Source organism: Syngnathus scovelli, chromosome 7 (genome assembly GCF_024217435.2).
Source record: "Syngnathus scovelli strain Florida chromosome 7, RoL_Ssco_1.2, whole genome shotgun sequence".
Classification (NCBI taxonomy): domain Eukaryota; kingdom Metazoa; phylum Chordata; class Actinopteri; order Syngnathiformes; family Syngnathidae; genus Syngnathus; species Syngnathus scovelli.
This window is the reverse complement of record NC_090853.1, coordinates 17,428,957-17,444,802: the sequence shown is the minus strand read 5'-3', so window position 1 is coordinate 17,444,802 and position 15,846 is coordinate 17,428,957. Positions and strand designations below refer to the sequence as shown.

Below are 15,846 nucleotides of genomic sequence, written 5' to 3'. Positions count from 1 at the left end.
CCTCTGTTCATCTGTGTCGAGGGTAATGTTGCCACCTGTCTCGGATTTTCCTGATTGTTCCGGGTTCTCATGGTCTGTCCCGAGATGTCCCGGATTTTTGTAAATGTTGTGCAAAATTTGCATGTCAGTTACATTGTAGCGTGCCTACATCCATAAACTTGTGCAGAGCCTTGTCGGCTCTAGAAAAATGACGTAGCAAACTTTATTGTGGTGATGGGTGGGCGGGCAGTGGCGGCTCATTCGGAATGGTGAGGTGCAAACGGAGAGTGTGTAGGATAGACAGAAAGGAAATGATCCAGTGACTAAAAAGAGTGATGTTTTATCTTGAAAATGGGTGGAGAGACGAGGGTGCTACAGGAAGCGATGACAGGCCAGTAAAGAAAATAAATGCTCAACATGTTTTAACAATGACTGGTTAAGACAGTGGAAATACGCTATGTGGCTAAGACCATGCCCAGGCAATCCATTTTATACTAGCTGCCCCCTGTGCCCAGCAAAAATTCTCCTAAAATATAAAGGTAAAAGCACATTAGATGATCACGCCAAGTCTAAAAAAACATCAAAATCGAACCCAGCCAAGAGCAGCAAGCAGCAGGATCACAGGCAAGCACAACAAAGCACTCACCACACTCTAAGCAATCAGGTAAGCTGTTGGACATTACTACTACACTTTACATTGCTGCATTTGGTTATTCTTATAGACTGTGAATAATTACTTGTTACATTAATTGTTTTTATTCCACATAAGCAAACAGAACATAATTATTTATTCCCCCCTTTTCCCCCCAATACTGCCCCCAGGTGTCCACAACAAAAAAATATTGAAAATAAACCTAAATAATAAAGCCCTGCTATTAAATAAAGTAATTAACTAGACAAATAACAAGTAAGTGTCATTTTGACTAATTAGTGTTATACAATTGCAGCGTAGAATGGTGATTTTTATCTTGGGTTAGATGTGCGAAAGGCGCCATTGCTTACAAACAAAAAGGTAAATTCAATGGTCAAAATTTACAGGATTTTTGTCAGACTCTAGTCGAGGGGCTCTAAACTTATCAAAACCAAAAATAAACATTTATTTTTTACATTGATCTCCAGTATTGTTTAAACACAATTATATCCACCTCAGTGCTATCGCATGAATCCTTCACACAGCCACTCAAGGAAACAGTCAAGTAATTCAGTCCAACTGCAGGTGAGCGAGAACTCAGGATTTCACGACGCTGCGCGTTGGCACTCATGGGAAATGTGATCATCCTCCTACAAAACACAATGGCCTTTTGTCCATAGGCGCTGCCATAATGAACAAAAACTGAATCCTGTCTAATGTTCCTTTCAGGGAGAACATGTAGAGTTTTGGGACATGTTGAAAATCCTTCCCAAGGTGAATTGAGTAAGTCAAATGTTTTGAATTTCAAATTGAAATGAAATTGAAATGCTGAATGTGCAATTAGGAATGAATGATGATTTTTTTTTTGCTTGGAAATTCTTTAATTTTAGAAAATCACACATATTTGGAATAAGAAGCCATGAAGGTGTGAATTTGGGATTATGCTGAAGGTAGAACGGTGAGAAATGGTAGAAAAATGTAGTTCGAAGTAGCATGCCAAAAATAAATTTTGACTAACAGTATATATATATTCAAGATTGAGCCGTATTTGGCAGCCATCTTCAAGGGGTCTTGTTTTTGACTTTTTTTTTTCTACGATGATTTTTGTCCTTCCTATTGTCATGCTGTCATGTGTCGTCCGGTTCATTTCCTGTGTTATTGTGTGATTTCCTCTCGTTCCAGTCAGTGTGTCCTTCCCCTGTGCGTCCGGTCACGTGATCCCCTGATTCCAAGTGTGTGCACCTGCGTCAATGACCAACTGTCTTCACCTGTGTTCCCCTCCTGTGTCCATATAACCCGCGTCTTTCCCCGTATCCAGTGCCAGTGCGTCTTGCCTTGTCAGAACATTAGCGATCACGAAACCCTCGAGTTCCACGTAGAAGCCTTGTTAGAGCAACCTTGATCACCGATGTTAACTTGGTTACATCGCTACCTTGTTTTTGTATTTCCCTCGGTTCGAGGCGCTTTGATTTCCCCTTTTTCTCCCTTGGTTCGAGGCGCCTTTGTTTTCCCTTTTTTCCCTCCTAGTGAGGCGTTTTTTGTTCGACTGTCAGTGGCGGCAGTAAAAGCCTTTTTGGACATTGAACGCTCTGCATTCGAGTCCTCTCCCTGCTCTGCGTCTGACATTACGCACTGGCCGGTGAGGGAGAGTGGGATGGTGCCGGCTCCCGCGGCACCTCCGCCTCCGCGGACAGTGGGGGGTGGGCCTGCCTACACAGTTAAGAAGTTGCTGGACGTGCGCCGGAAGGGCCGTGGCTGGCAGTTCCTGGTAGACTGGGAGGGTTACGGGCCAGAGGAGCGGCAATGGGTGCCGCGTAGTTATATCCTGGATCCCGGGCTACTAGATGACTTTTACGCGGCTCACCCCGATGCTCCGGGTCCGTCTGGGATCCGGCCCTAGAGGGGGGGGTTATGTCATGCTGTCATGTGTCGTCCGGTTCATTTCCTGTGTTATTGTGTGATTTCCTCTCGTTCCAGTCAGTGTGTCCTTCCCCTGTGCGTCCGGTCACGTGATCCCCTGATTCCAAGTGTGTGCACCTGCGTCAATGACCAACTGTCTTCACCTGTGTTCCCCTCCTGTGTCCATATAACCCGCGTCTTTCCCCGTATCCAGTGCCAGTGCGTCTTGCCTTGTCAGAACACTAGCGATCACGAAACCCTCGAGTTCCACGTAGAAGCCTTGTTAGAGCAACCTTGATCACCGATGTTAACTTGGTTACATCGCTACCTTGTTTTTGTATTTCCCTCGGTTCGAGGCGCTTTGATTTCCCCTTTTTCTCCCTCGGTTCGAGGCGCCTTTGTTTTCCCTTTTTTCCCTCCTAGTGAGGCGTTTTTTGTTCGACTGTCAGTGGCGGCAATAAAAGCCTTTTTGGACATTGAACTCTCTGCATTCGAGTCCTCTCCCTGCTCTGCGTCTGACACCTATGGCCTTTTCCAGCATTTTGGTCATGACATTTCTCGAAGGAGAATAATCTGTGCATGATACTTGCACCCTCTCAGCAGCATGATTGTGACAGCACTGATTTTGATGGAGGAATTGCCTATGCTATTTCACTGTTATTTTTTGGTGGACAAGAGACATTCAAGTTTTTTTGGACCTTTGATTGGCAGCATTTTTCACTGTCCCGTTTTGTTCAGCTGAAACGTTAGCGCTGTTGGAAAGTCTGTTGATGCGGCTGGATGGATGGCTGGTGGAGCTGAGGATGAGGAGAGAGGAGCATTGGTGTGGCTGTGTACCTAGAACCTTAGGTAGGCAGTTGGAATTGAAACGGTTCTAAATGGGATGGCAAACTGAACAATCCTATCTTCAGTCTCTCTACTCGTCAATGGACACTACAGTACAGCTAACTGCAGACATCTGTGACGTCATGCACGCTGTGATAATGACATCTGTTTCAGTACTGTAACACATTGAATCTCTCCTCTTTCATCTTTAAACACTTCAAAAAAAAAAACAGTGCAGATGTAGGAATAGTTAAGATTGTCTTATTGGCAACATTCTATGTGATATGTTCTGTTGCATTGTTCTTACTGTATGTAAAGTGGTTTGTTACAATGATAGCTGTTGTGAAAGCGCTATACTATAAATAAAGATGTATTGTATCATACTAAGCATAAGAAAAAAAAGTAACAACACAATATACCGTATTTTCCGCACTATAAATTGCTCCGGAGTATAAGTCGCAGCAGCCATACAATGCATAATAAAGAAGAAAAAAACATATATAAGTTGTACCGGAGTATAAGTCGTGTTTTTGGGGGAAATTTAGTTTACAAAATCCAACACCAAGAACAGACATGAATAGGCAAAAACAGGCTGAACGGTACAGTATGCTAACGTTACATAAACACGAACTGAGAACGTGCCTGACGTAACATATTAAGAGTTATTCAAATAAACATAAATAACAAGTATATTGAACCATCCGTGTAACTCCCAATCATTAAATCCATCAAAATCTTCGTCATCTGTGTCACTCATAAACAACTCCGCTGACTCCGGAAGTATATGCGGCACATTGTCTTCTACGTCGCTGACATCAGACTAATTGTCAGTTGCAGTTCTAATTATTCTACAGGCCTAGAACGCCCTCATGCGGTTTAGTGTGAAAATAACATGTGAAGGGATATACTAGTAAGTAAGTAATGTATTAGTAATTAGTGATCAAGTAATAATGTGTTAATAATTTCACATAGAAGTCGCTCCTTAGTATAAGTCACACCCCTGGCCAAACTATGAAAAAAACTGCGACTTATAGTCCGGAAAATACGGTATACAGCGTATTCAGTAAAATAACAATTGAGTCATTAATTCTGGGTAACCTTGTATTTACAATGTGTATCAGTAAAGTATTGGAATGTTTATACTGTCTAAACACTCATTTAACAAGTTTTTCCTATATCTGAATGGATTCTTTCAGGGATGCCCCAAGGTAGCCCAAGCCAAAGCAAACATCATGAGTATTCAGCATCTGATCACATTGGGCAGAATGATGTGGAGTGGCTCTCTCAGGTCAGGCCCCTGTCTTTACTAACTGAGTGGTGACATTATGACGTACTCAAGCAGACATAATCTCCATCATTCACTATGCTGACACCCAGAGTTGCAGGGCCGGCTTGTTCTGGTCCCATTCACTGCTTGCTTTATGATCTATAAATATTTTACAGGATTTTTTTTGCATGCCTGAACACATTTACCTTCTTTCCTTTGTCCTACATCATTTGTTCTTAGAGCCTATCAATTTTTTTAAATTAGGCTACACGTGTGGCTGAATTTGATATGCAAACATGATGTGATTGCAAACATTTTTCTACGACAACAAAATTACAAATTGATTGTTAATCTCTCTCTCTCTCTCTCTCTCTCTCTCTCTCTCTCTCTCTCTCTCTCGCTCTCTCTCTATCTATATATATATAGTGTATATATATATATATATATATATATATATATACTGAACAGTGAAACGATCACGTTCGTAGGTCGAAGAGTTTGTAAGTAGAAGCAATTTTTTCCCATAAAAATTCATGTAAAATGTAAAATTAATGTTTAAGTGCTTACCTTGAAAGATGTGATGACTTGCTATAGGTGTAGGCGCTTGAGAGAGCTGTGGCAGTGGAAGGGGGGAGTATCATGTATATCATGCTTAATTTCTACGTTCGCTACACCGTCTTTTGACTCCCCCCACCCTTGCCGCTTTTTGCACTTGCCTTCTTAGGAGACATGATTGACTACAAAAACCTCAGACAAACTACACTGTGTGCACAATTAGGCCAATTGCATTTTCGAGGATTCATTTTGTTTTTGAACAGTGCTTTCTGTCAACCAAAATGTGAATAAACCCAATACTTGAATATGTAAGAGAATAAAAGTGAGATTCTGGCTTTCTCAGTTGTGCACAATTATTAAGCAACTATTAGTGTGCAGAATTATTATGCAACTGAAGTAAAAATGGAAGGTTTCCCATATCACTTGCTTATTTTCATTTGTTAAAGTGAAGATAATAAACAAACAACTCAGAATTTACAAAATAACATATAAAAGAAAATTAGTTACCAATATAACCACCCTTCTTTTTAATAACAGTTGTACGACTTCCATCCATGAAGTCTGTCAGCTTCTTGACGATTAAAGTTTTGTGCAGCAATAACCTCAGCCTCCAAGACATTGTTCACAGAGGTGTACAATTTTCCTTCAGCGTAAATCTCCCATTTAGGAAGGGGCTACAAGGTATCAGTGGCATTTATGTCAGGTGAAGAAGGGGCCCACGTCTTTATCTTTATTCTGTCATCTTTAAGGCCTTTAGTGGTGAACTACTTTGACGCATGCGATGGAGTATTGTCCCGCATAAAAAATCATGGTCTTCTTGAAAGATGCAGACTTTTTCCTGTACCACTGCTTGAAGAAGGTGTCTTCTTAAAAACTGGCAGTAGATTATTTTTAATTATTTTTTGTTGTAATTTTGTGAGTTAATTTTAAGTCAATTTACCACAAAATGGTCCAAGCAGCTCATCTTTAATAATACCAGCCCATACCAGTTCCCCGCCTACACCTTGCTGGCGTCCTATTTGAAGTGGAGCTCTGTGGCCGTTACTGATCGAGCCATGGCTCCAGCTGGTCCCACAACAGTCACCCTCATCTAATCAGTCCATAAGATCTTTGAAAAATGATTATTCTGATATTTGTTGACCCACTCTTGACGTTTCAACATGTATGTCTTGTTCAGCAGTGGCCACGTTTCTGAGTTAAAGTTAAAGTCCCCAATGATCATCGTCACACACACCTCTGGGTGTGGTGAAATTTGTCCTCTGCATTTAACCCATCCCCATGTGATTTTGATCCATCCCCTGGGGGAGAGGGGAGCAGTGAGCAGCAGCGGTGCCGCGCTCGGGAATCATTTCAAAGTCAAAGTCAAAGTCAAAGTCAAAGTCTCCTTTATTGTCAATTCCTCCGCATGTCAAGACACACAAAGAGATCGAAATTACGTTTCTCACTATCCCAGGGTGACAAGACAGAGTTCACAACGCACATACAAGTAAACAACACAGGAAAAATAACATAAGAAGTCAACATCAATGAACAATAAGCGTGATAGCACGCTAGCCGCTCCCGATGTACAGCAGAGTCCGGTAAGATGACAGTCAACCAGGCCACTGTGAACACGAGCACACAGCAGGCACGCACTGTCCGGTTCGTGGATCCTATCAGGCGAACGCAACCCATCTTGTCGTCCCGCGAACGAACGTACGCCAGGAGAATGGAAGGCACGGATGGGCGAGCTGGGTTGGCCGCAAGCCTGGCCCGACGTCTCCGCGCTGGCCCCTCTTCCGCTGCCTCGCAGACCCGCTGCCGACGCATCCCAACAATGCTCCAGGACGGAGCAGTCCGAGCTCAGGACGCAGTCCAACCGGGGGAGGAAGAGCAGGCCAGTCCGGCGTCGCTCCATGACGAACCAGTCCGAGCGCTAACACCAGCAGCAAATCTCTCCACACCAAAGTCCAGAACGCCATAAAACCCACTTCCGCCGATGTTGAGCAGAACATGCCCGCCGCACTAGTAGCACGACGTATCACACGAGACGAATACACACAAAACTGCCAGACAAACACTCAGTAAACACTCACAAAACACCGAACGGGACAGAGAGTGGCCGCTGCGTGTGCACGCGCCGCCATCTTGAATTTGGTGATCTAACCCCCCAATTCCAACCCTTAATGCTGAGTGCCAAGCAGGGAGGCAATGGGTCCCGTTTTTATAGTCTTTGGTATGACCCGGCTGGGGGTTGAACCCACAACCTTCCAGTCTCAGGGCGGACACTCTACTACTAGGCCTGAGCACTAAACACCTGGTATTTCTGGGCACTCTAGTTAGACTTAGACTTAGACTTAGACTCAACTTTATTAATCCCTTGGGAATACTCCTTCAGGGAAATTCAGGCCCCAGCAGTATCCATACCACAGAGCGGGTTTACAAAAGACACACAGATGGCATGAGCGCAACTCAATAGGCCCTCATAAGGCTGCCATACAACGGCGCCACAAAGAAAGCCAGAAAGTTCAACGGTGGTCGTAAGTTCCGTAATATGGTAGCACTGAAGGATAATGGGCTCCTGGTACATTAAATATTTCTTCTTCTCAAATCTTTGCCTGATTTCCCTTAACATGTTTCTTGCGACCCTGTTGACCATTTGCAATGAAATGTTTGATGGTTCTACGATCACGCCCTAATATTTTTTCAATTTCTAGAGTGCTGCAACCCTTTGAAAGTCTTTTTTCGTCCCAATTTGCCTAAGGAAAACAAGCTGCCTAATAATTGTATACACTGTGATATAGAGTGTTGATCTCCTTAGGCCAGACATGCATGCCCAAAGTCCGGCCCGTGGGATCAAATTCGGTCCATGTCCTAAATTAGACTGGCCCGAAGCGTCGGGTCATAAAATCAATATATGGCCTTCTAACACTGTCGCGGGGACCTGCGCACCCCAGAGCGAGCCACAGAAATGAAACGCATATGAACGGGAACGCACACATGAGCGAGCGCTCATGACCGGTGTGAGCTCGTTCTCCCCTATCCCTTCCCAGTTCACGCACACACAGGTGTCTATTTGCAATATCATCAGTGACACAGACACTTTCTCATTCAAATATCCGCACACCAAAGACTAAAGCGACGCTAAGATCAGAGACTCTGCCAGTGACGCTACACAGGGAAACGCAAAATAACCCACGGACTACTGGTGAGAGCTCTGTCTACTTACTAACTCAACTGTTTGTGTAGTTAGTAGTAACAGACAGAGCTGACAGAGATGATATTGCAAACAAACACACAGGTGTCTGATTGCAATATCATCAGTGATGCAGACACTTTCTCATTCAAATATCCGGACACCAAAGACTAAAGTGACGCTAAGATCAGAGACGCTGCCAGTGATGCTACACAGGGAAACGCAAAATAACCCACGGACTACTGGTGAGAGCTCTGTCTACTTACGACTAAGTCCCCAAACAGTACTGTGCGTCCACGTTGCCCACTCTCAGTGATTGGAAACAACAAAAAGACTATGGATTGTTATTTTGTGATTATAAAGTATTTTTTTGTGTATGAAATTGAAATGAAAAAATAAAATGGAGAATTATTTAATTTGGCATGATACACTCTGGCCTGTTTACTGCAGTCGAAACACCAATGTCAACCTTCTTATTAGTATAATAATAAAACAAACTCAATACATGTAATAAAAAATGCATTCAACTTTCATAAAATCGTTCATTTGTATATAGTTTATTATTATTTTAATCTTCAACTATCCTGGTAATGCAATTGACAATAGATTCTCATTTGCAATATCAACCTATCTTTAATTTATTATTATTTTAATCTTCCTATCAATCCTGGTAATGCACTTGACAAGAGATTCCCATTTGCAATATCAACCCATTTACAGACATCACAGGATATAGTTGATTTATTGATTGAACATTTATTGATCCCGGGGGTGGGGAAATTCAGGCCCCAGCAGTATCCATACCACAGAGCGGGTATACAAAAGACACACCAATGGCATGAGCGCTACTCAATAGGCTCTCATAAGGCTGCCACACAACAGCGCCACAAAGAAAGCCAGAAAGTACGAGAGATAAAAGCCATCAAAGCAAAGCAAAGCAAAAAGACAAAGGAAAAAAAGTAACAGCGGCCAACCAGCACCCCTCAATATCAGAGTACACCCCAAAACACACAAAATAGCCTCCACGGGATCCATGGACAGGTGTAAGGGTAGTCGTTCAACGGCGCCCAATGGACCGTGGTCGTGAATCGGTGAAAACATCACAAAGCAGGCAAACGTGTGAGCAGCGTCCTGGGCACCCAGTCGGGGCACGTGCAGATGGTCACCACAGGGCTCGCACGGCGGAGGTAGTTGGTGCCGACGAGCACGAGGGAGCGGACTCCCCACAGGGGTCGCGGCAGCGTGGCCAAGGCAAGGGACCCGGTCAGCACCGGCCATTGTTAAGCAGGAAGCCGTCGTAGAGTTGCGCCGGTCACTGATGTGCGCAGCTATCCCGGTCCCAGGGGAAAAAAAATAATCCAATCCGAAGCGATCCCGAGGTGCGGTAGAAGGTACCAGCATCGCCGAATGGACAAAAAGACAGAAAGAAAAAGGAAAAAAGAAGGAAATAAAGAGAAATAATTTAATTTACAATGGTAATGGTTCGAGGAATGTTTGGACACCCCTGTCTTGGGTCTACCATCCCTCGCAATAGGTGAAGCACGAAGTGACGATGGATCACTGTACTCTGTTTCGCTTCCCCTAACATTTGCCTGATGAGTTTGTCATGCAGAAGCCTTTGAAACATCCTCTGTTCTCACATTGTTTACATTTGTATTCTTAGGTGGAGATTGTTACTCACACAGGTCCGCATCGTCGGCTGTGGATGGGACCCCAATTTCAGTTTAAGACCATTCATTCATCAGGCCAGACTACAGTAATTTCATCTTCTTCGGTGCTTCAGTCGCAAGACCCATCTAATGCACAGCAGCCTCTCCTAGACTTTGATACAGATGACCTGGACCTACATAGCCTGAAGTATTGTTAAAAATATATACATGTAACAGGTGGCTTTTTCGGGCCGCTCCAGTCATCCCCACCATCACCGGCTTGGGAGCGTAAAGTGCTGACCACTGAGCTAAAAGACCAGGCTGACAGCTAAGCAGTCACCACTTTATATGATCTATAGTGAAGTTTTACTAACGTTGAATGCTAAACTTTCAGCAAAATTTGGCATCCATTACACCTGTCCCCTGTAAACTTTTTTGGCATGCCGTGGCACAGAGATTATACTTGATGCGTTCGTCGGAGCGGGTCCCAAATTCGCAACGTTCTGTTTACGCAGCCGCATCACATCACTCCGTTCCTCCAGGACATTGTCCCATTGGAATAGTAAAAAAAACAATTGAAGCGCTGCGGAAGATGAATGCATATCCTCCATGTATGAAAAAGGACTGTATAAAACCATATCTGTTATCAGAGTTGTTTAAGATTACACTTTGTCTGTACAGAAAGTTGTCAAATAATTTTGTCTGCATGTAAAAATGCTTAACTACATAAGCCCCAAATTCAAATTAAAATGAGTGCTCATCACTGTCTCTTAGTGTAAATTAAACACAACAAAGTATGAAAGTTGTCAAATCATTTTGTCTGTAAAGTTGATATAATGCTACATAAACCTCAAATTCAAATGCTCCTTTTAAATGAATGCTCATCACTTTCTGTTGGTGTAAATTGAACACAAAAAACTATTAAATCATTTTATCTGTATAGTTGTTATAATGCCATGAGTCCCAAATTCCAATGCTCCTTTTGAAATGAGTGCTCATCACTGTCTATTTGTTTAAATTGAACACAAAGTATGAAAGTCAAATAATTTGTAAAGTTGTTAGAATGAACAAACGCTAAAACGAATGCTCATCGCTGTTTATTATTGTAAATTGAACACAATAAAGCAGTGTTTCCCAACCTGTTTGCATCCATGGCACACCTTTTCATTGGAAAATATCTCGAGGCACACCACCAACAAAAATCTTAAAGTGTTTCGCCATGTTCTACATTAAAATTGTAACAATGAAAACCATTGTGAAAATGCGATATAAATAGAGTCCTATTCCTACTGGAAATACAACTTTGTGTGACCCTAGATCAGGTATGGGCAAACTCCGGCCCGCGGGCCACATCCGGCCCACGGGACCGTTTAATCCGGCCCGCCAACCCTAAATAAATTGTATTATTAAACATTTTTTTGGGGTCATTTTGCCTGCAATGACTGCGTTTCCCCAGTAGATGGGGAACCACTCGCCTGCGCATTTACTACCGGAAGCCGTGTCAGAAAGCTCGGTGCACACTCACAAGTGCGTGTACGTACTCAGTAGTACGGAAATGGCGCACTCGCGCTCTATTTGTATCAGTGCCGAATTTAGAGCGCGGGCTGTGACGACAGCATTCTTGTAATTTGCGCGCCGAGCTTTCGGATACAGTTTTACGCTAAAGCCACCCACAAACCTTCCCCTGGAATCCTTCCATTAAAATGAGTCGCCCAAGGAAAAGCAAGGTGGACACTGAGTGCCGAGTGTTTAAAAAGAGTGGCCAATTTGGCTCGACGTACGCGACGTGACGTTCAGCCACATGAACATCAACATCAACCCGTCACAGATCTAGGTAAACGGACCAACACCTCGGATCTCTCCTAAGAATTGCCACAACAAATTTTACTCCAGACTATGACACACTAGCAAAAAAAGGGAGACCAACAACACTGTTCCCACTGAAAATGAAGGGGAGGCTTTCAAGTTTGTTGTAAAAAAATGCATTTCGAATATGATCTGTACAAATAGCAGGGATTGAAACTAGCGACCATTCTCATTTTCAAACAATGCAGGATGCTCAAGGACATTGATGCACCACCTGTTTGTGACTAATCTTAACCTGTGAAGTTCTTAAGGCTTACTTTAAGGAAGTGTTTCCCGTTTCCTCACCTCTGTTACCAGGTGTTTGTGAGTTAAAACTCTGCTCTGATTTTCAGATACCCCTCACCGTGTTGCCGTTTTGATTACTTTATTTGGATGTATGCTTTCACCGATTCTTCAAGATGATATACTTGGTCAGAATGTTTGCCGTTTGATGTGATCTCATAAGATAAACATCTTTCATTAATCTGACCTGCAGGCACTGAAGTGATGGAGACTGTTATTCATAATAACAGTGTCGTATTTTATGAGAATCACTGATAGCAGTTTTTTAGGGATTTTTTTTTTAATGCTGTTAATAAAAAAGTTCAAAAAACTTTTTTGGAATATCCATGCTTTACTACCTACTAAAGGCCAAAACCTTTTATGCAATGACCTTTACAGGTCGTTTATATTACTTCACACAAACACTACATCCATCTGCTCCTGGTTCGGCCCCGGTCAAAATTTAGAACGCAATTCGGCCCGCAAGTCAAAAAGTTTGCCCACCCCTGCCCTAGATCCTGTTTAAAACGCCTTCCATAATTATTATTCGACAATTTCCCACGGCACAGCTGAACATCTCTCACAGCACACTGCTTGGAAAACATAGCAATAACGTATGAAGGTTGTCAAATAATTTTAGCTGTGTGTAAGGCCCAAATTCAAATGCTCCTTTTAAAATGAGTGTTCATTTGTTTTAGTGTAATTGGAACACAATAAAGTATGTCTACTCGAGCATATTTTTGTTAATGTAACGTGAGTGTATGCTCACGCATGACATTGAGGATGCATGACATCCCAGGAGCCCAGTGAACCAAACATTACACATATTAGTGTCACCAAACATTGTAAAAAGGAAATGGAGACAGTGTTTACGAATACCCTTTATTTACAAAAATAAATATGAAACAAAATACCAGCAAGAATCAGCAAAAAAATAACTTTTATTTACACAATACTTTCGATCCGTCAGTGTGTCCATCAGCCTCTGCATCATGGGGATGCATTTTTTGATGGGTCCTTGCTATTTACTTTAAGTCAGTCTTCTCAACATTGGCCACCTGAAGAAGTGGGGCAAAAGGTGGCGCTTTCAAAGCGGCTGTGCCCAAAGTCCTTAGTTTTGGATTGACCACTATGAATGCACATATTGAATTTCATCTGAGGGACATACTTTCTCGTACACGCTCTGCATGGGCAAACAACGGCCTGCGGGCCATGTTAGGGTTTGTAATCCAGCCCACCAAACTTGTTTAAACTACCATATTTTCACGACCATATAGGTAAGACACACCTAAAAGTCGGGAATTTTCTCCAAAATTGACCTTGGCCTTATGGTGTGCCGCACCCTAATTTACGACCAAAACCTGAGCACGCGGTTGTGGGAGCATTTCTGGCCGGCACGCTGTTTGTATAGAGGAAAGTTGGACGTAACTGAGGCCAGCATGCAGACGTTAGGGGGTGAAGGTTGCACGTCAGAGATGAGGCCTATTTGACCGCCATTAGTTTGCGGTTACCAATGTCAAAATTGTATTCATTGGTGGACAGACGACAAGAAAAAAAGCACAGGGGTGAAGCTTGTTATCAACTGCTGAGCGTTGGGAGAGAACAGCCCCCACCCCCATATCTGAGGCATCCACATCAACCACGAACTGTCACTCAGGGTCAGCCATCTGGAGGATGGGAGCAGAGAGAGAATGCATTTCCTCATCCATGGCTTTAACCCACTCTTTGGCCTTATCTGAGGCTACAGCCTCTGCAAATGACAGGGTAACGTCTACCATCAGGCTCACTTTTGATCCCAACTCTTTCTGGTTGTGGTTGGTGGTGGCTGACTTCAGGTTTTTGTTCTCTTAACACAAGATCTGGACATCCTAGTTTGGTTCCTACAAAGTCATGAAAGTCATCCTCAGATGTGACATTAGTTTGTGTTTGTTGTTCTACACCTGATTTTGCCACAAACCAATCTGTGCTTTTGCACTTTCTTAGAATGTATGCAAGACTGGTTTTATCATACCCAATGAAAACACATTTTTCACAATTTGGATCAAGTTTTCTCTTGTTTTGTTTATACGCATAACACTGATCCAAACCTCTGCATTCCAGACAAATTTGGTCTTCTCCCTGTCAACATCTGAATGGCTGTCTGCCTTGCTCTTTTGTTAAAACACCTGTTTTTGATCACAGCAGCAGTTTGAACTGCATTGGTCCATAGTTGTTTTGGCAAACCACAATCAATAACCGACACAATATGAAATATCAAGATTCTCCAATTCGCCACGCATGCGCAATTAGCAAGTGGCTCACTAGGCCTTGCGCTAACTGACCAGTCTTTCGGCAATCCTGTTTATAATGCCTTCCGTGATTAATATTGGACAATTTGCCACGGCACAGCTGAACATCTCTCACAACACAGTGCTTGGGAAACACAACAATAATGTAAGAAGGTTGTCAAATAATTTTGTTGCTATAATACCGTAATTTCCGGACTATAAGCCGCGACTTTTTTCAAAAATTTTGGACCCTGCGGCTTATAGTCAGGTGCGGCTTATTTACGATTTTTTTTCGTGATTTTTGTGATGACTTGATCACTTTTACTCTTAACACTATTATATAGAGTAAAAGCTACAAAACAAACTAACAAATACCGTAATTTCCGGACTATAAGCCGCACCGGACTATAAGCCGCACCAGCTAAAATTCGGGGATATTTTAGTTTTTTTCTTACATAAACCGCACCGGACTATAAGCCGCACGTGCACACGAGTTTTTTTTACAAAGAAAGACAGTACACAGAAAGCCTGTTTAAAGTTTTAATGACATACTTTAACATGTCTTTCTAAACATTGCCTGTGACGCAGCAGTAGTACCGCAGCAACACGGCTTTGTGTAATCTCTGAGTCACATGGCAGAGTAAGAGAAAGGGTTTAGAGCCCTTTGACGCAGGTCACCTAGCGTGCATTCCTACTAAAGCTCATAATAGTCACAAGCAACACAGCCAGAATAAGCAGCAGCCATAGTAGTGTTTCAAAATAGTATTTTTGTTGTTGTTTTTTTCTTCAAGATACCGCACAACAGTGGTCCACAGCCTTTTTACGAGTGTATAAAAGTGATCAAGTCATCACAAAAAACACGAAAAAAATCTTATATAAGCCGCACCTGACTATAAGCCGCAGGGTTCAAAATTTTGGAAAAAAGTCGCGGCTTATAGTCCGGAAATTACGGTAACTCGTTTTCAAATCAGACGAGTAAAAACTGGTCAAATATTTAAAAAAAAAGATATTATTAAAAGTGAAGACAATTTGCAATTCTAGTAATGACACACGAATTTGATGCACAATTTGTCTTCGCGGGCCACATAGAATGATGTGGCGGGCCGTATCTGGCCCCCGGGCCTTGAGTTTGACACCTGTGCTCTAAACCCTTTCTCTTACTCTGCCATGTCACTCAGAGATTACACAAAGCAGTGTCGCTGTTTGGACCATCTGCATTGTATTAAAACCCAATCAATCAGCATTTAAATTCAATTCTTCTGACATTTTGCTCACCAAAAACAAGTTGTAATGAATGTGAACTTTTAATGCATTTTATTCAGAAGGTTACTTTGAACCTTAAACGGCGGCACGGCGTACTTATGGATTTTTACGGCCTCCGGCCTCCAGGGGTCGCTCTAGCAGGAAGCAAGAGCGAGACAGGCGAAGAAGAGATAATGCGCCGAAGAAGACGTGCTAGTTTGTGTTTATGT

At 42.7% G+C, this 15,846-nt stretch overlaps 1 protein-coding gene across 29 annotated transcripts in view; it reads left to right on the top strand.

The window, feature by feature from the left end:
• bcas3 (BCAS3 microtubule associated cell migration factor) overlaps window positions 1-11,118 on the top strand; it is a 287,913-nt gene extending 276,795 nt beyond the window's left edge. For 25 of the 29 annotated variants that reach the window (XM_049725724.2, XM_049725730.2, XM_049725754.2 and 22 more), the window contains 3 exons: window positions 1,340-1,393; window positions 4,531-4,622; window positions 9,995-11,118. In XM_049725724.2, the coding sequence (XP_049581681.1) occupies window positions 1,340-1,393; window positions 4,531-4,622; window positions 9,995-10,198 (350 nt within the window). In that variant the 3' untranslated portion in view covers window positions 10,199-11,118. The remainder of the gene's footprint in view (window positions 1-1,339; window positions 1,394-4,530; window positions 4,623-9,994) is intronic. The other 4 variants (XM_049725726.2, XM_068651249.1, XR_007482725.2 and 1 more) reach the window with 3 other exon arrangements.
• Window positions 11,119-15,846: the final 4,728 nt, after the last annotated feature.